At 39.0% G+C, this 25044-nt stretch overlaps 2 protein-coding genes across 4 annotated transcripts; one reads left to right on the top strand and one right to left on the bottom strand.

Annotated features, from left to right (window-relative positions):
- The first annotated feature begins 142 nt into the window (after positions 1-142).
- pcnp (PEST proteolytic signal containing nuclear protein) lies at positions 143-6255 on the top strand. Of its 3 annotated transcripts, none has more exons than XM_004911712.4 (5): positions 143-310; positions 944-1152; positions 1646-1720; positions 3182-3237; positions 3677-6255. In XM_004911712.4, the coding sequence occupies exons 1-5, from the start codon at positions 208-210 to the stop codon at positions 3795-3797; spliced, it is 564 nt and encodes a 187-aa protein (XP_004911769.1). In that variant the 5' UTR covers positions 143-207; the 3' UTR covers positions 3798-6255. The 3 variants fall into 3 exon arrangements, 2 of the variants coding, with proteins under 2 accessions (XP_004911769.1, XP_002936862.2); XM_002936816.5 differs by having other exon boundaries at positions 151-322; XR_001169955.3 differs by having other exon boundaries at positions 227-310; positions 898-1152.
- Positions 6256-6572: 317 nt separating this feature from the next.
- zbtb11 (zinc finger and BTB domain containing 11) lies at positions 6573-25027 on the bottom strand. Its single transcript, XM_012957567.3, has 11 exons — positions 24518-25027; positions 20285-20514; positions 18606-18837; positions 15622-16709; positions 14036-14206; positions 12355-12582; positions 11569-11713; positions 10977-11094; positions 9663-9821; positions 8354-8529; positions 6573-7686 (listed from the first exon to the last, which is right to left on the bottom strand). The coding sequence occupies exons 1-11, from the start codon at positions 24825-24827 to the stop codon at positions 7190-7192; spliced, it is 3354 nt and encodes a 1117-aa protein (XP_012813021.2). The 5' UTR covers positions 24828-25027; the 3' UTR covers positions 6573-7189.
- Between the last annotated feature and the right edge of the window lie 17 nt (positions 25028-25044).

Raw genomic sequence — 25044 nt, 5'->3', positions numbered from 1 at the left:
GGGGTGGAATAGCACTCGCTATGAGCATTTTAGGGACAAAATAGTATTGGATCGCCCAACCAGAGTGTGGATTCTTTCAGCCTTGCTCCTTTTGGTAGGGGAAGCAGCTAGGAAGCCTATTGGTCTAACCTGAATACTGACAAACGCAGTACCGCAGCTATTGTTGTTCAAGGAAGGAACCACTCTACATTGATCTCCCGCTTCTCTATGGTGGTTGGGAGGGTTAGGATTGAAGGGAAGTGGTTACGTCACGTCTATGCTGTATTAGCGTCGGAGAAGATGGCGGAGAAGAAGGGGCAAACGGGAGGAGGTGATGCGGAGAGTGTGTGATATTTTTGTGTTCTGTTGTATTTACATGTTGTTGGCTTTATAGCATCGAAATCTGTGTTTGCATTTTGTTTTCTTTTTTTGATGTATCATATGTAAATCTCCATTATTCTATAGATGGAATCGTGGGAATACTTATGCCAGTGTGTATGGTAGAAGAGCTGTGTAGTAGGCTGTAACCAGCATCTTTACCCAGCACTCGCTTGTTTTGTGCTTACGCTAGTACCCGTAGTTACCTCCAAGGCTGATGTACATATATTTTGTGCCTGTTAAATCAGCCTTAACAATTACACTTGTGATCTGTGGGGGATGCTGGGAGTTGTAGACACATGTGTCGGACCAGCCATGGTCTGTATTTTTTTTTTTTTAACACTTTTTTAAAAATTTTGCTTAGGCAAATTGTCTTTTTTTTAATCTTGTTTTTGAACCGTATATATATTTACTATATATTTTTTTCTCTCCTGTAAATGTGGGCTTCTTTTCGATGTAAGGGTAGGACTTTGCATAGGCTTATAATAAGGGCCCTCTTGATATTTTTTTTTCTTTGTGGTTGCTGTTCCCATCGTTTAGCTGAGTAAAAAATGCTCATCTTGGTAAGTTGTTTCAACTTCACCAGGACCAGAAGAAGAGGCAGAAAAAGCAGTGAACACTAAGAATGTTTCTTCCAGCAATGGAGGAGAGAGCTCAAGCCGCAGCGCAGAGAAAAGGGCAGCTGAGGACTCCAAGAATGCACCTCATCCATTTAAAGTTTCTAAAATTGGGTTTGCGATAGGAAATCAGAATCTGAAGAAATCACAGCCCATATCAATAAAACTTGGAGCCAGTGTATGTATACACATTTTGTTATAGCTATATTGCTTCATACGCATCTTCAATATCAATGCCAGATAACTATAACTCAGGGTCACCTCTTGATGACAGAGTAACATTGTAAGTGAGACATGAAATTGTTAAACGGTATCAGTGTTGTTTTGTGTATGAAAAAAAAACAGATTCCCAAATTTACATTAAACTGCACATTGTAAAAATACAATGGTTTTGTTTCCTATGCTTTTGTCTTTCTTTCTATGAAAATGCTTATTGATTCACAGACACAAAGGAAAAGCTTTTACATATATCCATACTTAGCATTTGTATAATACATGTATAAAATGTGTGAAGGAGCTGCTGTGCTTTTTAGTATATGTGACATCACCAGTGTGTTTTCTCATGGTATTAATGCTACACAGACATACTGCATAGTCCACTGGACCCATTACAGAGCACACATTGGTTGTTTGTATGGCCATTGACTCCTAATTGTTTACTTTCATTTTAGAAACCTAAAGAAGTAGCACCAGCCGTGGTTAAAAAAAAGACTGCAGTGGCATCAGTATTTAATGATGATGATGATGTAAGTTACTCCTTTTTAATAGCACCTTGCAATTTTAAAAGTAATATATTACATGAAATTACCTTTACATTTTGCCTTGTATATTACATGAAATTACCTTCACATTTTGCCTTGAATAAAATGTATATGTTGTTATAGTACTTGCTGTCCAGCTCAGCTTTTTATACATGCATTGATTTGGCAAAATGTGTATTCCTGCTAAATCTTTTCTTTGCCCCTAGTGTAATAGAAAGGTTCAAGCATATACAAGCTAGGATAAGTGTATTCATGTGATGGAAGATAGTGGAACAGCTTATAGTAGCCATGCCAGGTAGTAAGATTGTGTTTGAGTGTGTTTCACATGATGGTCAGGCTCTGATGTTTACATAAGTGTATATAAGGCAGGGGATGGGTCTAGTTTACGGCCTTGCAAATCCCAGTTACAATGCAGTATTGTGTGTCCAGAGCTTGGGTGCATAGGCCCATCAGTGGGGAACAGCCCTCTTTAGGACTAAATTCCTAAGATTGCAGCCTTGCTAAAAAAGGCTAGGCAGGTAATCAATCAGTCTCACCAGGAAGGTGTACCACCCCCGTTTTTCCCAAAGCAAGACCCTATGATAAGGGAAGGTTTTGATATTGGTTATACCTTTAAGGGAATCACAGTGCCTTCACAAGTGGGTTGTTCAAGAAAAAGGTTTTTTTTTTTTTTCCAGCAGCTTTTTATTTCTAAAAATTAAAACATTTCTGTTCCACTCTGAAACTGGTGTTTCAGTCTTACAGGTCAGTAATCCAGGCATAGTCTCTGAACTGTTACAATTTGCTACATTAGTTGATACATTACTCAGAAGTACCTATGGGAATGTTTGCAACTATTTTATCAATGGAAAAACACCTGCCTTTAATGAACCTCATGGATTGTTGGATTGGTATTTCCTTCTTCTGTATGTTTCTTATGCCGGCAAAATCCCTTGGCCGGCGCATGCGCTTTAGAGTGAAAAGCCGACTTTGTATTTAAAGTTCGGCTTTTCACTCTACTGTGCAAGCGCGTGAAGCAGGAAGAGGAGACTCTCGCAGCTACCCCTGGCTGGTGTGGTTCTCTCTTAACAGGGTCACCAGCCCGGGGTACAAGGTTAGCGATTAAAGTCACTTGTTACTGTAAGAAACCATTGGTATGGTGAGTTGATTGCACTAGGCCTATAGTAAAAATGAGGAGCAAAGTGTAGCAGCAGTATGCTAAATTTATGAGCCAGATGCAGGTATCTTGTTTGCAAATCTGTTACCCGTTGTAACTACAGGCTTACACGCCTTCAATGCATGTTCATGATTCAGCACCTATTTTCTTTATCTTACTCCTTGATGAGAAATAGTTTATTCTATTGATCCTCTTCTTAACAAGTATGTAATTATACCCATAAACTAACCAGTTAGTAAAGATACATGTACAAAATGTAGTGTGTCATTGTATATTTTTTCCTATTACAGAGTGAGCCTGAAGAAATGCCCCCAGAGGCAAAAATGCGAATGAAAAATATTGGAAGGTATGTAATTTATGTTTATGAAAGCTTACTGTAATGGTTGTTGGCAAGTAAAGCAATATTTTAAATTGTTGCAGTATATGTACCAAATTGCTATATGTATAGGTGTCCAAAATTTTAGCATTGGTGAATAATGTGCAAAGGCTTGATACTGTTTTCACTGGGGGCTTACTGTGACAAGAGTTTCCATGGGAAAGAAGTTTATGGTTTATATCTAAACTTGTTTTCAGTTGCAAAGATATAAAAAATGTGTGTGTGTGTGCTTTGTCCATTGTGTGTGAGCTCTTGGCCATTTGCTAGAGGAGTTCACTCTAACTCATTAATTGTTATATCTCTTTATACCATGTGGGGAAGGCAGAGCTGTTGTCTGGAGCAGAAAAATGTTATTATTCTAGTGTTGTTGGATACTGTATTAACCAGTGTTTTTTGATTACCACGCTAGGGATACACCAACATCTGCTGGGCCAAACTCGTTCAACAAAGGAAAGCATGGATTTTCGGACAGTCAGAAACTGTGGGAACGGAATATGAAAGCTCAGTTGGATAACAAACCTGATGAATGAAACCTTTTGGTTGTGTGTGTGTGTGTGGGGGGGGGGGGGGTTTAGATGAGGCTGTTAAGCAGTTTTTGGTGGTTAATTCTAGGAATTTTTTTTTTTTTTTTTTTTTTTTTAAAGGATGGATACATTTCAAATTGTTTTTTTTAATGATGCTCATATAGCACACAAATAAAAATGCTAAAATACTATCTTGTCTTAGAACATTTGACACATACTGGTAGTTGTGTGGGTTATGTCTGTCAATCAGTACTCCAAATCACATTGTTAACTGGACAGCATAAATGTATTTATGTAAGGCAGGGTCCTCAAACTGCGTCTACAGACAGGTAGTAGCCAGGGGTGAGGATGCAGCGGGGGGCGCGGCTAAATTACCTCTGGGGGCCATAGTTTAAGGATCCCTGATGTAAGGGATACACATGATCTATCATTTTTTGATTCGGCTCAATTCCAAATCTTTCACAATGTTTAACCAAAGCCAAACCCTCAATTGAATTATCACAAAAACAAAAAGCACATAGTCTAGAGAAAATCTGTAATTTGACAGGGTTTGGATTCACCTGAACAACTAGGATTCAGTCTTTTCCAAATTATTATTATTGGTCCAACAAACACAAACCAGTATTGAATTAAGTGGATCCCTAATAGTTTTGTAGGGGGAAAACAAGTCGGTTGAGAGAGAATCCATACTTTTGTGATGGTTATTAAATTGTATAAAAAATAGAAAGTAAGAATGACGTACAGAAATGTAATTTGTAGTAACTGTCACAGAAGTCTTCCCCTCAGTAACAATACTACTGCAGAAAAACCAGTCCATGGCGCCTTTGGCCTTGTGCTTTATGCGGTCATGGAACTCTTTGGTGATTTATAATACATTATTCTCTCTGTGTCATATATCTATCTATATCACAGGCCAGCACCACTGAACATAAATAACATATGAGAATTTTTGGGTACACGTGCAATAAAAGACATCCACTAGTTTAAAAAAAAAAATCATATACCTTCAATAAAGCACAGCACTCCCAATGATGCTCCAATATAGTGGTTTAATAAGTTGACCCCACCATGCTATAAAGAGGTGGTAGACTATTTAGACCAGTGCTGTTGAACTTTTGTGGCACAGAGGGCCAATAATGGAAGCCAGTTTTGACCACTCCCCTTTTTTTAAACTACTCCAACTTCAAACCACACCCATATTATCACAAGACCTTTTAAAACCATACCCACATTAATGGTGGTAGGGCAGGAAAACCCCAAATGGTTGATGCTCACTGCAGAAACCCTTTGTTCTTATGTGAAAAAAAGTTTATAATGTCATATGAAGGCATACCCTTAAATCCATATGCCTCTCCTGTGGATAGCACATTAACCCCCAGCACATAATTAAACCCCTTAGGGACCATATAATGACTATTTCCAAATGTGAACAAACCCCTGCCAGTCATCTCCCACAGGCAGCATAGAGTAGGCAGAGTACGGCACACACAGGCAGAATAGGGCAGGCAGTACATAAAGTGACACAATGCTGGCACTGCTCCTTCAGTCTGTCTGAAGTGTGAACAATGTGGGGGCTTACAGTCTGAGCCTGAGTTGGGAACAATGCAGGTATTAAAAGGTGTGAACATTACAGGGGTATACAGCCTGAATCTGAGGCGTGAGCAATACAGGAGGGCCAGTTAATCTCTGTGCAGATAGCATTTAAAGCTTACACAAACATATACAGTCACAGCAGCCAGACAGGTGGGCGGACACTGGTTGGCCAGTACTGATGTAGACAATTAGGGCTTGACAAAGGGAACGGATACTTCCGAAACGTTATTGTCTTGAATTATGTCAGTCATGGTGGTGTCAACTTATTAAACACTCCGTTAGAGAATCAATGTGAGTGCTGTGCTTTATTGAATATTATATATATGGGTTGAACTTGATGGGCTTTTTTTTTTTTTTTTTTTTTTAATCCAAATTAACATATCACTTGCAATTACAAATAGGAAAATACCATAACCAAGACATTGCCGCAGTTTTTTGGGTTTTTTTTTTGTAAAGCCAATCTGATGTGGTTAGCTAATACTTTTGCAGTGCAAATTAGTGTTACTGCAAGATTTCTGTCTGGGTTTTTAATCAAATTTTAAATAACCCTAAAATTGCTTCCTCCACCAGAGGTGCAGGCTAATAGAGCCTGCACTTTGGTTAGGGAAAACTCTTTTTTTAAAAAAATAAATAAATAAAAAAAAGCCCCCTACAGCACTTTGGGGCAGGCATCCATATTGTGGCACAGACATGCACATAAGGAGTGCCCCACAACTCGCTCATTATGCACATGTGTGACGTACGTGGGTGAGTCGCATCCACCACACGTGTGCACTTCTGGTGCAAGAAGCAATTTCATTGTGATAGGTGCATTTTAAATAAATGGATTTGAGGATGCATAAGGGAACTTAATAAATTATATCAATTAAAATTGTTTGCTTCCATTTTTTTTTTTAACAAATAAGAATTTGAAATGTAACAGTGATTTAACATAATGTCTAAACATCTGTAAGATGTTAATATTCCCCATGTGCCTGCAGTCCTTGTACCCAAGGTCCCCTGATCTCATTAGTCTCTAGGGTTCTGGTCAAGGAGACAGAACAGTGCGAGTAGAGCAGTAAAGTTATTTGTCTACAACAAATGTGCATAGTGAGGTCAGGTATGGGATATGGAAAAGAAACATGTACAAGTATCTGTCCATTAATGTACAAGCAAGAAGAAAAAAAATATTCTGAAGCATAAAAGAACTAAGCTTTATGCCACATTTTATACTGTATTTTCCCCTCAAATAAAAATTCACGCGTGGAAACATTCTTTTGCTCCATAATTGCATTAATACATCGGCTAGAAGCCTTACTGCTATTTTGACAAGACTAACAGCTAAAGTAAAATGGTAAGGCAGCTGTCAGTCATGATAATATGCATCAAATTAAATTCTATATTGCCTCAATAATTGGTCCATTCTTGTTTTCTGCATATTCATTCTAAATGCTATAACATGAGCATAAATGTGATCAAATTGCTTACTCAAACTGAATCTGAGCATATTGGGCAAAATGTATTTTTAAACATCATTTAAACACATATCTTACTTTACACTGAAAAGAAATGTTGGTTTATTTCCACTTTCTGGCAAAAGTAGACAATCCAGAAGCAGTGAGCATTTTCACAAAGACCTTAGAAGAAACAGAACCAATTTTGATAGATTCTGGTAACACAAGAGTAATTATAAAGCCAACTTCTCCAAATAGTTATGGTAGTTATGTCAATGAGGAGATGTAGAAAGGGATTAGTGCTGGTGCATCACAGCACAAAGTCCTGGGTAAGTGCTGAAGTTCAAACATTCTAGTGGGACACGTTTGTGGTCATACCACTTCAGATATTTGTCCAACCTCCACTTCTACAGTCTCTATTTCCTCTTCAGAAATCTTTTGTCCCTGTTGCTGGGAAAGAACATAGTTTACTACTTGCATGATGCTTTGGTCAGAAAGTGATGAAACTGCTGTGCTGTTTGGAGTCTGTGCCATTGCTTCTTCAGCAACCACCACTGTCTCTATCTCTTCAGTAACAATTTCTGCTTGTGGCTCATCGAGATCAGTGGACAATATGCTTACTGCATGCTCAACTTGGGTTCCTTGATTATGGAACTGAAGACTGTCCTTCTCCAGCATTATTTTACCTGGTACATAGTCCTTATGAGTTTTAGTCATGTGCTTTCGTAATGTACGAGCATCGATGTAGCCCTCATTGCACACTGGGCACACATAAGGTCGTTCTCCAGTGTGTGTCCTTACATGGCGTTTAAGGGAACGGGCATCAGCCCAAGCTACTCCACAAGTCAGGCATTCAAATGGTTTTACTCCTAAAAGGGGGGTAAAAATGGGAAAATTAAGCTCCAATAATAAGCCTGCCAGTACAACATATTTTTACAGAAGGCAGATGGGAAAAACATGCATTTTCTGGCTGAAATCGACCTTGTATGCAGAGTAACGGGGGATCCCACGTCTGTTACTACACAAGCAAACCAATAGTGGGTAAAATGCCATGCAACATTAACTTAAGGGTTATATATTTATATATATCTTATATCCAGATTATTTTTCTAGTGCCCTACACAGCATGGTCCTCTATAATAATTCCGTCTTTGTAGATCAAAGACCATATTTGGGGGATGAGTGCATTTACTCATAAGGATTCCTTATTTTAAAATCGTTTTGTAGGGCTTTTTGTTACAACACAGCAGTTATTTTTAAATTTTACCTTTTACAGAACAAATACTGGCTACTGAAGCAAGTTAACAAAACTGGCGAAGGTGGTTTTCAGCTAAAAATGCCTATTACAGCAGAGAAACTGGATGGCCTATATAAGCTGAGAATTGTTTAGGTGATGGATAAAACATGTCTGAACATATTAGAGCAAAAACATGTTATAAAACTAGGTGTTCTGTTTCAAAATAAATATTTTTATATGTACTGAAGAGAAAGGACTTGTATGTTCATAATATGGTGCATTTTCCCTACATATCATACCTTCATGATTGTTTACATGCCTCCTGTATTCTCTAAACTGAGTGAATATTTTCCCACAGTGCTCACACGCTTTTTCAAAATTTAGCTTTGTTCTGCCTTTCTTGCCATGGGTTGCCTTGTTAACATGTCGCCTGTAAAGAGCTTTCTCATAGAACTCTTTGCCACATACACTGCATCTAAAATGGGAAGAAAAGGTTTTCATCATCCATCAATTTGGGGTAAAATATTAAAATCATTTTTACTGTACTCCTCCACACACATTTCAACAGCTGATATCTTCATCAGTTGAAACACTGCCTCCTTTACAGACAGCCATAAAGGTTTAAAGCCAATCTGTGATAAGGTAGTGAAATGCTGGGGAAGGAGGTCATATATAATGCAACATATATGTTGAAGCATTTGGACATGTAAAGCCTACATTTGCCTACAATGTATATCAGTTGGGCATGTCTCCCCCACCCAAATGGCATCATTTGTACTGCATATATCCCCTCCGCTTGCTAGCACCATCACATTTTCCTAAAGCAAACAGCAGCTTTCACCTGGTGGCCATTTTTCCCCTGATACATAATCAGATACATTTAAATCTGCAAACAGCATACACACACAAAGACCTTGATTCAGCATACATTTCATCAAGAATACAGGCTCACACAGCCAGAACTGTCTCTGTTAAAAGTTCTGCTTTGTTTGAGCACTGTAATGGTAAAGCTAAGCTCAGGAGAAAAAAATTGAAGCAGACAGCTAGAACTGAGTTTCTATGGGAACCAGCAATGCCATCTCTTAGTGTGGGGTTTACATGTCCTTTTATTGATCCAGTTCAGGAAAAGGCTGAATTGGCCATGCTGCATGAAATATTGTTAACATGTATTTTTTGCGGTATTCCCCCATTCTGTGAAAGTAGAAGTCCATTTTTACATTATTTGAAGTTCAATAATTTGTTTCACTAAAGATTCTCTATCTACTTTGCTACTTCTGAACTCAACATAAGCCCAAAACTAGCTTACAATCTTAAATATTATTTTCCATTTCTCCACCACGTTGTAAGAGTATTGCAATTTATTTTAGCTTGCACCTTTCTACCCTGAAGGAAACAGACACCAACCCCCCACTGCAGAAAGGAATGTCATTAGTCAGGTACCAGTACAGTAATCTTACAAGATTTATAGTGGTATATTGCAGTTTATATTAGTACATATTTGCAGTTTATAGAATTTAAAGACTGAACTTCCAGTCTAGCTCACCTTAAACCACCTTACTATGATTAAAGAGTTATTCGTGTTAAAATTCCTCAGGAAAATGCACTCACCTGTAAGGTTCTGTTACAGAATGAGATTTTACATGAGAATACCAATCTTTCTTCCAGCTATAGCATTTTCCACAAAACTCGCACTCAAACGGTTTCACACCAAGGTGCTTGTTCATATGTTGCTGCAGATCACGTAATTCAAAGAAACTTTTCTCACATCTACAAGAATGCAACATGAAAGCTATGCATGTGGGACAAAACAGAAGAGGAGACATTTCTGGGAGATAAACTGCTGCACATATACACCAAAACAGATTATCATTTACAACCAATGAAAAGCATTTAGTTTGGGGAGTAATAAAGGAATACTAAGCACTAAATGACAAGCTAATATGATACCAGTGTATTAAAGATATTTGTAAACCTCCTGTTTTTTGTACTTATTGCTAATACTCCACAGAAGTTGCCAAACTAAACCAAAATTGCAGCTGGTGGAACCTCTTGTGAACAGAAACACAGCGTTTGGAAGATGAACTTCTTTCTGTCTGAGACCCTTAGCATTATTCCACTGCATTGTAAAAAAGCATCTGGAATTCTATTGAGTTCCATATTTACAGCTGCTTTCTAGGAATGTTTATGTTATTATTAAAGGAACTTGGAATAACAGCTAAAAAATATTCTGACAAAATCTCCTCAGATCAATGAATTGCTTCCTTCATGCTTTCACTCACTTAAGACAAAAAACTGCTTAAAACCCTTAAGATAAAAACTGCTCTTCCTAACCAGTGACCCCATTCCTCACCACAGGCCCCGTTTTCCGGGGCCCCTTGCAGTCTGCCCCTTTTATCGTTACTGACTGAACTGAAGCAATTTCTAACAACAATGTTCCAATATATAACAATCTCAGTTACTGTTATGACAGCAAAGGCAACTTTACATTAAAACCCTGTCTTTCAGAATGCAGTGTAGTACAAGCAGGTGTATAGATACTGACCATAGAGTTTATACTTAGTGATCTTTAAATCTTTACTTTTGCTGCAAAAAATATGTATATATCCTTCAAAGGGACTGAAATGGTACTCATTTACTTACTTTATGCATCAGCTGCAAAAGTGCAAACTGCACATCATTAACTGATCAGGAACAACTTACATGCATACACTATTGCTTTTTTAATTATTTTTTAACAACTAAGTCAACAGATTGCAAATGCTGCTGAACAGAATGTAATATAAATGTGTTACAGAATAAAGTGCAAAATAACAGATATCCAGACTAAATGCCATACACAGATCTTTACACAAACTTTAGTTTAATATGAAGGTGGGAAGGGGAAATAAAATTATTCTACAACACTAATATTTGTGAACTTACTGTGTACAATGATATCCACGAGTTTCAACCTTTGGTTTGTGTTTCTTTAGGTGCTTGCTTAGTCCAGATGCCCTGTGAAAAGCCTTTCCACATACAGAACAAAGGTACTTTGATTCTCCTTTGGAGGAAAAACAGTTTGCTTACTTGAGAAGGCACTAGGTTTCATAAACTGTATTACTGTAATTAAAACGTTCTAATATTTAAAAGTTATCTGCAGAATGCCAATATAGAAAAAAGGTTGCCTTTGCATTATTTATCAAGGTTGACACTGGGTATGCACATGTGTAAGAAACACTTTGAATTTCTCATTGACCAAGGTGCAGCATTTACCTAAACTTCAGCCATGAAATTAGCCATGCCATGACAGGTTATTCCTTCTGTTTTAACAAGATGCAACGTCCCTGCTAATAAAAGCAGCCACAGCATGATACTACCACCATCATACATTAATGTAGCTATGTACATAATATTGTTGCAGAGAAATCAGTTCATTCAGAAGCTTATATCTGGATTATTTGTTAATTAGCGATACATGATGTTAATTTAATATGTAATTTTTATAAAACAGTATTGCACAAAAAGGGTTCATTACCCGTGTGAGTGCTCACATGTTCCTGGAGACTGCGGTTGGTCACAAAAGACTTCTCACACATATCACATTTGAACTGTTTATGAGATTCATGCAAGGCTTGGTGCATTTTTAACCCATGCTTATGAGTAAAGGTTTTCCCACAGACCTAAGAAATGGAGAAAATGGAAATGTTTAAAGCACATTTTTACCCAAGTACAAATAACCAACCATTCACTTAAAGGAAAAGTGAATTTTATAGTATGTGCCCCCCCCCATTCAAACTGCGCCATGCAGAATACCAAAGATAACCCTGTCTCCCCCTGCCCAATGAAAAAAGCTGTACAGAAGGGTTGAGAAGGGTCAAGGTCTGATGTCACATCTGGTTGCTTCCTTCCACTGTTTGCCAACCAAAAGAATGCAAACCAGAGGAAAGGGAAAAGGAAATATTTAAATAGCGATTTTCTCCCGAAAGACTCAAACCGCTTTAACATGACACCAGGAGATGATTTAAAATTAGGGAATCAAACCAGGGTCTTTAGCACAAGATCAAAGGCTGATCACTTAACTTGGATCAGACCATTCTCCAGTGTTAATGCTCGGTGATCAGTGCAAAGAATCTTTTTTTTTTTTTTTTTTTTTTGCCTAAAAACAAAGTAAAGAAAAGAAAGAGGGGAGAAACAAAATTTAAGGCTAGATTGCAAATCTAATCTGATCATTTTTCATGCACCTCTCAAATTCCACAGTTACTGCTAAAATTAAATCAGCTCAAGAATAGAGAACACTATACAGAATTGTCATTGGGATTACCTCACATGCATGTGGCTTCACACCAGTATGCTTCAACATGTGTATTCTCAGAGAATATAGTTTAGGGAGCGTTCTTCCACAGATGCCACAAATAAATTGCCTTTTTGTCCCACCCTTAGCTGTATCTGCTTCCGTTTCTACAACATTGACTTCTGCTTTGCCTGTTTTGGAGTGTCTGATTAGATGAGCACGTAATGATGCTCTGTACTGGAACTCTTTTGTACATAGCTGTGGGGTAAAAATATAAATCTGTTTCTTACAGAGAAAAAAATGCAATGTTTATCTATCTTGGATTTTATATTGAATTCTCATTATATTGGTCTATACCAGTGCTGTCCAACTGGCGGCCCGCGGGCCGCATCCGGCCCGTGACCCCCCTCTGTGTGGCCCCCCCACCTGTCTGGCTGCTTTGATGGCTTACTCTTGTGTAAGCTTTAAATGGTATCAGTACTGTGATTAACTGCCCCCCCCCCCCTGCATGGTTCTCACCTCAGATTCAGGCTGTAATCCCTCTGTATTGTTTAAATATGTAATCCCCTGTGTTGTTCACACCTTTTAATCTCTGCATTGTTCACCCCCTGCAGTGTTCACACCTCAGGCTCAGGCTGTAATCGCCCATATTGTTCCCCTGTTCACACCTCAGGAGCAGTAGAAACCCACAAATAATCCCTGCATACTACAAAAAGAACATATACTGAGGTGGTATTGCAATTAAAAAGTTTTTTAATATATAGTTATTGTGCAGACTGTAGGAGCAGTGCCAGCATTGTGTCACTGTAGGCTGCCTGTGTGTGCCATACACAGAGGCATCATAGGGCAAGCAGAGTAGGGCACACACAGGCCAAGTATGGCACAAACCAACCAAGAATGGCAAACACAGTGAAAGTATGGCACACACAGGCAGGGTAGGGCAGGCAGAGTATGGCACACACAGGCCAAGTATGGCACAAACCAGCCAAGAATGGCACACACAGTGAAAGTATGGCACACAGGCAGGGTAGGGAAGGCAGAGTATGGCACACACAGGCAGGGTAGGGCAGGCAGAGTATGGCACACACAGGTAGGGTAGGGCAGGCAGAGTATGGCACACACAGGTAGGGTAGGGCAGGCAGAGTATGGCAGGTTTTTGCTGTACTACAACCATTAATATGGGTATGGTCATGTGATAACATGGGTGTGGTTTCAAGTGGGTGCGGTTTCCAAAAGGGGAGTGGTCAAAACTGGCTTCCATTATCGGCCCTCCACCACGTAGGTCGGAAAAATTCCGGCCCTCGGTACAACAGAAGTTGGACAGCACTGGTCTATACAATGTTGTATAAAATGTAACTGCTTAAAGTTCTATAAAGCATCACAAGGCTAGACTACAACTGACACATTAGATAAGATTATAAGTATTCCACAATCCTAATCAAATCAAATTTGTTCTTCAGGATGCATCACTGGTTAAAGGGGTGACATAACACTTTTAAAACAAATGGATACTGATCTAAATTCATACTGACAAGTTCTTATAAAACCCTGCAAAGTAGCTGTATCACGTGTTTAACCACAGCTGTCCTGCTAAGCCATGGCTAGTCCCAAGACCCTCCCAACACCCAATGCCTGTCAGGGAATTCTAGACCAGATTTTATTCTTTAATTTTAAACAAGTAAGTTACAAACAAAAACTTAGAGATACTTACCGGACATTTGAACTCTTTTGACTTTTCATGTTTCACACTATGCATAATCAGTGCATATCGGCGTTGAAACATCATTCCACAATCATTACACTTGAATTGTGCTTCTGCAATTTGTTTTTTTGGTACCATTAATCTCTTTTTCTTCCCTCTCTGAAGCAGTTTCATTGCAGCCTTCAGTTTATGTGCAAGAGAATAGAAAAAATGTCAGAAGAATTCCACACATCCAACACACTCCAAGTAAAGTATTGTTTCATCCCCTTAGTATGACAATAGAAACAACTTACAAGGCTACATTTAATCCTTGTATGTTAAAGGACTGATTTGAAAAAAATAGTAACGGAGTTCTAATTTGTAAAAAGGTAGGACTATTGTAGCTTTTTGATAGGAATATTCCATCCCATAAGACTTTGTTTTAGATTGTGCTTCATATTGCCTTTCAGGGCCATGACCAAACAAGCAGCTTTGTGGTGGCATTGCCTAAACAAGCAATATTGTAATCATGGTTTGCATGGTCAGTTGACATTGTTGGAAACTGTAGAGCAAATGCACAGGGCATTTGCCAGCCCAACTTTCCTTTATTGCCATTTAGCCCGAGAAGTAAGCTTTCAAAAACTGGACTAAGGTGGGAAGGAAAGGTCTTAAGGCAGCCACACACAGACCAACCAAATAAGCTCTCCGTCTGATTGGCCCATAGATGACACAGTATGGCCGCCTTTTTATTGTCTTGATCGTTGTGCAAGAAGCACAAACCATTGTAACAGCAGTGAAAAGGAGCTGCGTTTTTCCTCTCAGTTTCCTCATCTGTCTATGCACCATGAACTGGTCGACACGGTACATTCTCAAAGCTGCTTCATTCCTGAACCAACAAATATTCATAGTACATGGATATCAGTGGGCCATCATACACATACCAATAATTATAAATAGTGGCCAGCTTTACAGGCTTCTTACAACAGTTTTTTTGAAAAAGTACTTATTAGTGGTTCAAATCCTTAGGTTTAGACAACTACCGGAAGGCTTGCTGGTAGTAAAAATACGCAAACTTAATTAGATTAGTACACTTAAAACAAAATAAAATCTATATACTTTTAAGTCCATCAATGTTTAATAAATTACATAAATTAAAATCAGTGTCTGGTCACCTACTCACTGTATATTAACAACAGACACCCATTAGATTTAAAAAACACTGATGGACTTAAAGGTGTAGAGACTGTTTTGTTTTTCTTTTTAAGGGTGAAGACACACTGAGCTACTTAGTAGCAGCTACTCACTACTACGACTACTAAATGCCAAAAAATAATTAGCCATAGACAATGCTGAGAATGGCCTCTGCTAAAACACACGTAGAGACAATTATCAGTAAATGATCAGCACTGTCTATTTTAGTAGCCACAACAAGTAGCTGCTACTAGTAGCTTTGTGTATCTTCACCCTAAAAGCACTCACACTATCCTCAGCCACTGGTAACATATAAAGCATTAGTATGGTCATTTCAAAGCTGTATCATTAATGGGATACTTTTTAGCTTGAAGAGTTTTGCACTGTGTGTGAAAACTTAACAGTACAGATTACACAAACCTTACCTGCTGAACTGCAGATTTAGGATTTGCCTTCCTTTTTTTAAGTGCCTTTTCTTGACCTCTGTGCAGCATAATATATCCACCTTTTCCAACTAAGCAATCTCGCAATTTTCCTTTGTATGTGCACTTTCCACCAGATGGCAGTGTCTCTCTAGTTTCTTTACAGCTTTTTTCTACATCTTCTGGTGACTTACGAGGTCTCCCACGCTTCCTTTTAGGAACTTCACCAATCTTTGCTTCTGGGTCTGGGTCTGTATTTCCAATTACTACATCTTCAGCACAAGTTGTCTCTAGATCAATGACAGAAATGGAAGATTCTTCAGCAACAGGCACACTAACTTGTGGATCTCCATTTGTGCTTGAATTAATTAATTCTTTCATACTGACATCTTTTGGCTGTGGGTCATCTGCAGGAAGCTTTTCTTCAGTGGTAGTGCATGTTACTGACAGCACTTCATCAGGTACATCCATGTTGCTACCTGCAGTAGACTGCTGAGATTCCGGGTGCTCAGCAGTTGTACTGTCCTCTGGAGTATCGCCTAATATTTGCTGATGTTCTTGAACATTTGATACATCTATTACTGCAGGAATGATGACAGCAGGTTGAAGCTCTGAGGACACATCTGAAAGATATATTGCTGTCGTTCCAGTCAATGAGCTGATGGGAATTTCAGGGCTAGTGACAAGCTGCACTGTGGATTCCTCAGATGATTGGGATATTGCACCATCTGTTGAATTTGTAACTGTTTCAGTTGCTGCAGCCTCACACTCCACATTCTCATTATTTACAAGAGATGTTTTTTGGCTGTTTATCACCTCAGCCAATAATTGTGGTGCATTATTCCCTACTGCCTGTAGCTTCACAACACGGCCATCCAACAAACCATTTTCTGATACTACATCAACTTTTTGGCACAAGTTGATTTGATTTGTCTCCATTTGTTTATGAACAGATTCACATATTTCTAGCACTTCATTCATAAAGAGATGCCGAGCCAGCATCGAAATTTCAGCCATGCTACAGAAGTCAAAAACGAGTTCTGATGTGTATGCAAACTCAAGCAGTGGAAGAAAACTGGACTTGCAGAATCCTGTAACATATTTGAGGTAAAAAAAATTTTTTTTTTACTAAGAAATAAAAAGCAAGTGCAATTACATTAAATTTCCCCCTTAAATGGGCAGTTAACTCCGTTATTCAACAAGAGTTCAGTGCATAGAACATGTGCTGAACATACTTTTTGCCTGTTTTACTCATAAACAATGACCAAACATGAAGCAGTTCCAATTTCCCTCTTTTATTTGTTAAGCTCAAGAAATGACAATTTTAGGCATTTCATTATTAAAACAATAGGCACAAACTATGTTTAATACAAACCCTATTCATTGAACTAATGTTAAACAAGGTGGTATGGTGCCCCTTTAAAAGGAGAAGGAAAGTCATTTTGGCATTTTGCTGCCAATAGATTCGCCACATTTGTACCACCTAGAACAATATATTTATTCTGCAGAAAGCATTACCATACCTCAGTAACAGCTCTAGAAGCTTTATCCATTTGCTTAAGACAGCAGCTGCCATTTTAAGTAGCTTCCTGCTTGCAGTCTAGGCGTTATAGCTCAGATCACACATTCCAGATCCCAAAAGGGAGGGGGGAGGGAGTACTTAGTATTCTTGTGGGAGGGGAGAAAGGAGAGAGCTGTGCAGACTGTGGCCCAGGGAATTAACGATTTTTCTGAGAGAGGAAGTCAGACACCCGAACATCAAAAAACAAGTAATCCTGTGTTTCTTTTGAACTCAGTGCAGCTTTCTGTGAATGCTTATGGCTGTATTTACATAGAGCTTTGTGATAAAGATTAATTTTACCTTTCTCCTTTAACTGGGAATAAATGAAGGAAGTATATTTCAAAGGGAAAAGAATGCCTCTAGCACTGTAAATATCAAGCAACAAATTTAGAGAATTAAGTTTGTTTTTTGTTTTTTAACACAAACACATCTATGTTACTTTTTTGTTTAGGCTTTTGACAATGTCATGAAAGCCACTCAGGTTGCCGCTACTTGATCAAACACCCACTACCTGCTATGGGTTGCTTCTCACTGCTATCTATTGCATGTGGCGTTTACCTTAAAAGGCACACAGTCATATTAGCCAGTGTAATAATTGGATATGGGCTGACCTGCAGCACTTTCCAGTTATGTCAAAAGGAAGCAACCAAGTAGTCATTTTGACTGATTATTAGTTAGCATTATGTAGCTATTTCTCTTCTGGGGAAATAAACAAACATATAAAAATGAAAAGTCACCATATTTGTACCAATATGGATGCATCTATTAATCTCGCATTACATATCTCACATAAAATTTGCAATTACTGAAGATGATGATTTAAAAACAAAAGCACAGGAAAGAAATCGCTAGCCAACAGCATTTTATATAGTTTAGATTACAACTGCACAGAATACCTGTTGTGTTGCAACAGGTAAACACAAGTTCTGAATTTTAGGCATTAGTCACATATTACAAAAAATTAATCTACTTACATTCAAAAAATAGTGTTTGCATTGCTCCACGAAAGAGTGCAGTCAAACACAAAATTTGAAAGTTTCATCAACATTTAAAAGGGTAATTTTCATGTTGTCATTAATATGTGCACAAAAACTATTGTGGATGCATCTTTTTTTTTTAGTTACATTTTAGGTTTATTCTTGAGTTTCCTACTGCAAACAACTTAACCATGCTGGTTGTTAGTAAAGCACAACAAATTGCTGGCACATGATGGAATCAGTTTGCAGAAATGCACAGAATGGGTGCATTTGCGACCAGAAAAAAATGGGGTTGAAGAACTTAAAAATACATCAACAAATACCTAAATAACTTTAAGGGAAACAAGATAGAGAGACAAATTGTGAAAAAAGGTTTATGAAATGACTTATTTATGAGCCCATAAGGAGAAAAAATGTCACTAGAAAATATATTCTATACTTATCCTTACCTGAGAGATCAACAAAAGCTTCATGACTTGAAACGGCTCCTTTTTCAATGAAGAGCTCCCTAAAGTACTCACTGCTGGCTGCCAAAACCGCTTTGTGGGCTTTAAATTCTTGTCCTTCAATAAGAAGTGTTACATCACAGAACTGATTATTTAGTCGTTGCTGGTTTAACTGGTCCAAGATTGTCTGTCCATGTTTAGAAGATGACTGCTTAACAATGCCTTTACTATCAACCTAAAACAATAAAAAATGTTTATTGAGCAAGTGACCCAGTCAGTCTCTCCCATGGATTCTGGCCCAACTCACCCATTACTAGTTGATTTATTTGTGGGGTTGTGCATATGCAACAGTAGAAAAAAACAAAGACAACAAACAAGTACATTAGAGGGGATTATAGGCAGTTGGGGGATGTTCTTTTTTCCCATAAAAACAATCAGCGCACCAGAGGTCACACCTATAGATTAGAGGAACAGAGCTTCCATTTGAAGCAGCGTAGGTGGTTTTTCACGGTGAGGGCAGTGAGGCTGTGGAATGCCCTTCCTAGTGATGTGGTAATGGCAGACTCTGTTAATGCCTTTAAGAGGGGCCTGGATGAGTTTTTGAACAAGCAGAATATCCAAGGCTATTGTGATACTAATATCTACAGTTAGTATTACTGGTTGTATGTATAGTTTATGTATGTGAGTGTATAGATTGGTTAGTATAGGTTGTGTGCTGGGTTTACTCGGATGGGTTGAACTTGATGGACAATGGTCTTTTTTCAACCCTATGTAACTATGTAACTGCTTGCAGAAAAGGTTCAAGGCATGGAACCATATTGTTGAATTCTACAAATAAAATTAGGCTAAGAAATTTGTTTGTGTTTTAGACTACTGGTATGGGATTCTTTATGCTGAATGCCCAGAATAACAAGAAGGCCATCTCCAACAGTCCATTTTAGGCAAACAATTCTATTTTTAAAAATGATTTCCTTTTTATCTATAATAAAACAGTACATTGAATTTGATCCTAAGCTGCACAAATTGATATCAGTGGTAAAACAACCCTACTGGGTTTATTTCATATTTAAATGATTTTTATTAGTCTTAAAGGAACAGTAACACCAAAAAATGAAAGTGTATAAAAGTAACTAAAATATAATGTGCTGCTGCCCTGCACTGGTAAAAGTTGTGTGTTTACTTCAGAAAGTCTACTATAATTTATATAAATAAGCTGCTATGTAGCCATGGAGGCAGCCATTCAAAGGAGAAAAGGCACAGGCACATAGCAGATAACAGATAAAACACTATTGTATTCTACAGAACTTATCTGTTATGTAACCTGTGCCTTTTCTCCTTTTTTCCCATCTTGAATGGCTGCCCCCGTGGCTGCACAGCAGCTTATTATATAAATTATAGTAGTGTTACTGTAGCAAATACACCAGATTTACCAGTGCATTATATTTTTATTACTTTTATACACTTTCATTTTTTGGTGTTACTGTTCCTTTAAGGTATGGGGATATCAATTAAATATCCCTTATCCCGAGAAACACCAAGTCCCAAGCACTCCAAATAATAAATCATTTACCTGTACTATATAAACCCCTGTGAATCCAGACCCCTGAACCAAAGAAGCATGTGCATCATTAGGAGAGGGTTGAATTTTAAAAGGTTAGAGTAAATTGAATGAGACTACATACAAACACAAGCTCATGTTTTGCAGTTGGTTTCTTTCTTGCAGGTTTTGGAGTTTGATATGTATTGGATGCTGGATTGCTGCTCTCATCATCTGTCTCATTAGTGTCAGACCGGACATCTAATCCGAGTTCTTCTAGCATTTCAGAGGCATCGTTTGTAGATCGAGATCGGTCTGTTCTTTCTTGGCATTTGCTGCAGTCTTTGATGTAATCTTTCATATGTTTTAAAATACCTGATCAAAGAGGAGAAAACAAGTTAAATAGACAAAAAAAACAAAAACTATTTTGTGTAAGTGGTGGTTCACCGCAGAAGTACAAAATTATGTGGTTCACTGGCATAAATAATGTGGCAGGGATAAACAAGGAGGACCAAGTAAACAAAGGGGTAAGGCAGGAAACATAGTGACAATGGCGGCATGATCTATTGTCACAGGTCAGTGGTATATTCTATCACATCCAACAGTCCTTTAAAAGAAGCACAATGAACATGCAAAAACATCTTCCCATAACCTTTTGCAACCATGTACATATTTCATGACAAACTAGTAGCTTGGTGATGGGCTAGAGGCCATGGCATGTAATTTGATGGCAAGGGCTGGCATCGCTGCAAGAGTATTTAACTGCTGACCAAATATAAAAACAGCATTATTTAATAATCTGCTTATAGTCAGTATAATGGTATCAGACCAAAAACATCTTACTCATTGCCCAAGGGCAGTGGTTATCTGATTTCTTTTTAGTTAAAATACCACCCTGGAGTTTTGACCTTTGGTCAGGGACCACCTTAGCCCATAGCATAGCCATCCAACCATAGTTCCTAGAACAGCAAATAGGCATTTACCCTAACTGACCTTCAAATTACATTTTCAGGTGTATCTAGAAGTGCAAATAGGCATTCTTCTCAAATCGCACCCTTAAAGGAGAACTAAACCCTAAAAGTTAATATGGCTAAAATGCCATGTTTTATATACTGAACTTATTGCACCAGCCAAAAGTTTCAGAATCTTAATAGCAGCAAATATCCAGGACTTTAAACTTGTCACAGAAGCCCCCATCTTGGAAAGTGTCTGAGACACTCAGTGTGGTGTGCTCTGGGCAGCTGTTGAGAAGCTAAGCTTAGGGGTTGTCCCAAAATATCATAGTGAAAATGACGTTTGTCTATCATAGAGGGTGATGCAACAGGGATGATTATTAAATTCTGATGCTAAATGCACTACTACATTACTAATGAGCATTATATTTAATTTATATACAGTATATTGTGCATTGGTCCCTAAGCTCAGTAACTGACAGCAGACAGAGCATGTGCAGTGAATTAGCTGAAAAGAAGATGGGGAGCTACTGGAGGCAGAGATCTTCCCTGCTAAAGGGCTGTGGTTGCCCTGGGCTGGTACAGAACTTATCAAACACATCTTCCTATAGCTGTAATCAGGAGAGTCTGTAGTTAAACAAATCAGGCACGATCTGTGGAAACAATACAGCTTTAATATTTTGTAGCTGCACTTTTGCAGCATAAAGGCATAAATGCCCCATCTTTGCAACTGTTCAGTTGTGGCCCATTCTTTCAGGTAATTTGATCCAAGTTGTCCGTATTAAAAAAAAAAAAATGATGCATGTACACCTCAGTTTCCAAACAGTGCCACAGATTTTCAGTTGGGTTACTTGAAACATAATGGCACTCTTTGGTCTCGAATCACCACAATATAACCTTGATCTTGTGGCTGGAATCACTAGCAACCATCAGCAAAACACAGCTAAAAGTAGTGCTTGGCTAACCCTTAGCTCATACACAGTAACCGATACATGAAAAAATTGCTGCAGCAGCCATTCAGCAATACTTCCAGCCATCCAGCAACACTTCCATCAGCCCCAAATCCCACTCTCTTTGACCTTCACACTAACCTTTCTAGAAGTATTTACAATGGGAAACAGGGCCCACCCAAATCTCGCCCTTACTGCCTTTTAGGCCAAACCCCAGCACCTGCTCCTCCCTCCTCCTGTTTTATTTACATGAAAGAGGTAGTCACATGGCTACAAGGAAAACAGTTGTTATTCAAGCAGAAATGACTATTAGTGCATCATATTAAGTAATTTCAAAGTTACACATCCCAACTATACTAATAAAGATGCCCAGCCATCAGCAATTATTTACAACCCTCATTTAGTGCAAATAACTTGATTTTACATGTGCCTGTTACTAAACCTCAAACCCCCCTAGATACCATGAAAGGTATGCTGGGCTTTTTTGTTATAGGGGTAGTGTACGTTTAAGTTGTCTATGAAGATTTTCATTCATCCAGGTCATGGTATATCTAGTATAAATAAATTTAAAGCAACTGGACTTGTTAAGTAATCATTGAAGACTTTCACTACTCATCCGAGCAGCTTCTTCAGTTCAACTGACTGGTATGGGAAGTCCTCAGCATATATACTCTTCCACTAATCCAATCACAATGGCACTTTGTAACTCTTCAGAAAGGTGACATCTGAAACTCACAGAGGTGTGAATGCTGTGGAGTTACTTTGAAAGGATTACCAAAGTATCATGCAACTCTTCAAAGCAGGTGTTACTTGTTAGAGTTGCATGAATGGATGTGTGAAGAGTTCTGAAACTGCCGGGGTACAGATGTTAGAACAGCATTGTATGTAGCAGACAGATGGTGTCGAAGTCCCCCGCCTCTGTTTAGGGATGGTTTCTCCACTTTGACATGAATGGCCTCTTTTACACCTCTTTCGAACCAGCGGTCTTCATTGTCCAGAATTTGGACGTTGCTATTTTCAAAGGAGTGTTCCTTGTCTTTTAGGTGTAGAAATACAGCAGAGTCCTGGCCTGTAGTGTTCGCCCTCCTATGCTGAGCCATTAGCTTGGAGAGCAGTTGCTTTGTCTCACCAATGTAAAGGACTGTGCACTCCTCGCTACACTGGACTGCGTATACAACATTGCTTTGTTTTTCCTTTGGTGTTGGATCCTTTGGGTGTACAAGTTTTTGTCTCAGTGTGTTGCCAGGTTTGAAAAACACAGGGATGTGGTGTTTGTTGAAAATTCTCCGGAGTTTCTCCGACACTCCTGCTACATATGGGATGACTATATTGCGCCTTCTCTCTGCCTCAGGACGGGTATTCCTTTTGGTGTTCCTGTTGGGCTTAGTTGCTCTTGTTTTGACAAAGGCCCAGTCTGGGTAGCCACAAGCTTTCAGTGCTCCTCTGAGATGTTTACATTCCTTGTCCTTGGACTCTGTATCAGTTGTTACACTTTCCGCCCTGTGGTGTAGAGTTCTAATGACACCCAGTTTGTGTTCCAGCGGATGGTGAGAATCGAACAACAGATATTGATCCGTATGAGTGGGTTTCCTGTATACGTCTGTTTTCAAGATACCCCCCTCTTGAATGGATATCAAACAGTCCAAAAAAGCAAGTTTGTTCTCATGGACATCCTCCCTTGTGAACTTGATGTTGTCGTCCACTGAGTTAATGTGTTCTGAAAAGGCTGCCACTTCGTTGGATCTGATTTTAACCCACGTGTCATCTACATACCTGAACCAGTGACTTGGTGTAGTTCCATTGAATGTGAGTAGGGCCTTCCTTTCCACTTCCTCCATATACAAGTTTGCTATGCTTCCCATACCAGTCAGTTGAACTGAAGAAGCTGCTCGGATGAGTAGTGAAACGTCTTCAATGATTACTTAACAAGTCCAGTTGCTTTAGATTGATTTATACTAGATATACGTTTAAGTTAGCTATATATTATGTGTTTGAATGTTCTATTTAAAACAACTATTTAATTGTTCTGCATTTTTAACAGTCTTGTAATTATTTACCTACCTTTTCTAGCTCTTACTATATTTCAAATGGAGGTCAGTGACTCCAGTAACCAAAGAACTATTGCCTGGTTAACTACTGCCTAGTTCCTATGGTGATTCGGTCCCTAGCATCCAGATAGCTGCTGAAATTCCAAACTGTAAAGCTTAAAGAAAAAATGCTAAGTAATCCAAAAACTTTTAAAAGCTACAACATATTAAAAGTTCATTTCCAGATAAACTAGCCCTTTAAACAGTTTGAGGAGAGCTGAGCAAGTTGGCTGTAGCTCAGTAATGCGGAGTAAAACTACACAAGAAGATGTGTTTGGGAAGCAGGAGGTTTGCACGCTTGGTGCCACACACCTACATGTTGGGTGATTCTGGGAGATGTACAAAGGTGGAAATTAGAAAAGCGTAAGCAACACTGAGTTGCCCTCACCTCTCCACCAGTAGGTCTGTGACAGGACATGCCATGTTTGATGCCGGGTCAGGTGCTCCCCTCCGGTGCCTATGTGCGCCGCTTCTATCAGCCCCTTCCTGCGCTCAGGTTGTAACACGACTTCCAGCTCGGTGAATCCTTCTTTATCCCTTAGCTTGCGCTGGTAATAAAGAGTGCCCGCCCTCACCACATAACAAGCAGCTGCCTTACGGATCTTCCGCTTAGCGTTCCCCTCTGTGCCCGGGGCATAAGGCTCCCGCTCATTGGTCAGGTATCGCAGTATCGCCAGGTAGCTCTCCTCGTTAGACATCCCTGGTAGGGACTATTTAGATAAATTTACTGAGAAACACCTTCCTCGGCTCAAGCGCGCCCTCCCCCGGCCCACCCGTTGCACTCCGGGTGGGGGCTCCTCAGTCCCGCTGCCTTCTCTATCCCCGTTCAGTGTTTGTATCTAAAATTAACACGAGGAACTGCAAGGCTCGGAACGTCTGATGGACTCCTCGCAGAAAGACAAAATGGCTGCTGCA

The sequence above is a fragment of the Xenopus tropicalis genome, chromosome 2 (assembly GCF_000004195.4).
Source record: "Xenopus tropicalis strain Nigerian chromosome 2, UCB_Xtro_10.0, whole genome shotgun sequence".
In the NCBI taxonomy this organism is placed as follows: Eukaryota; Metazoa; Chordata; class Amphibia; order Anura; family Pipidae; genus Xenopus; species Xenopus tropicalis.
This window is presented reverse-complemented; position numbering and strand designations above follow the sequence as displayed.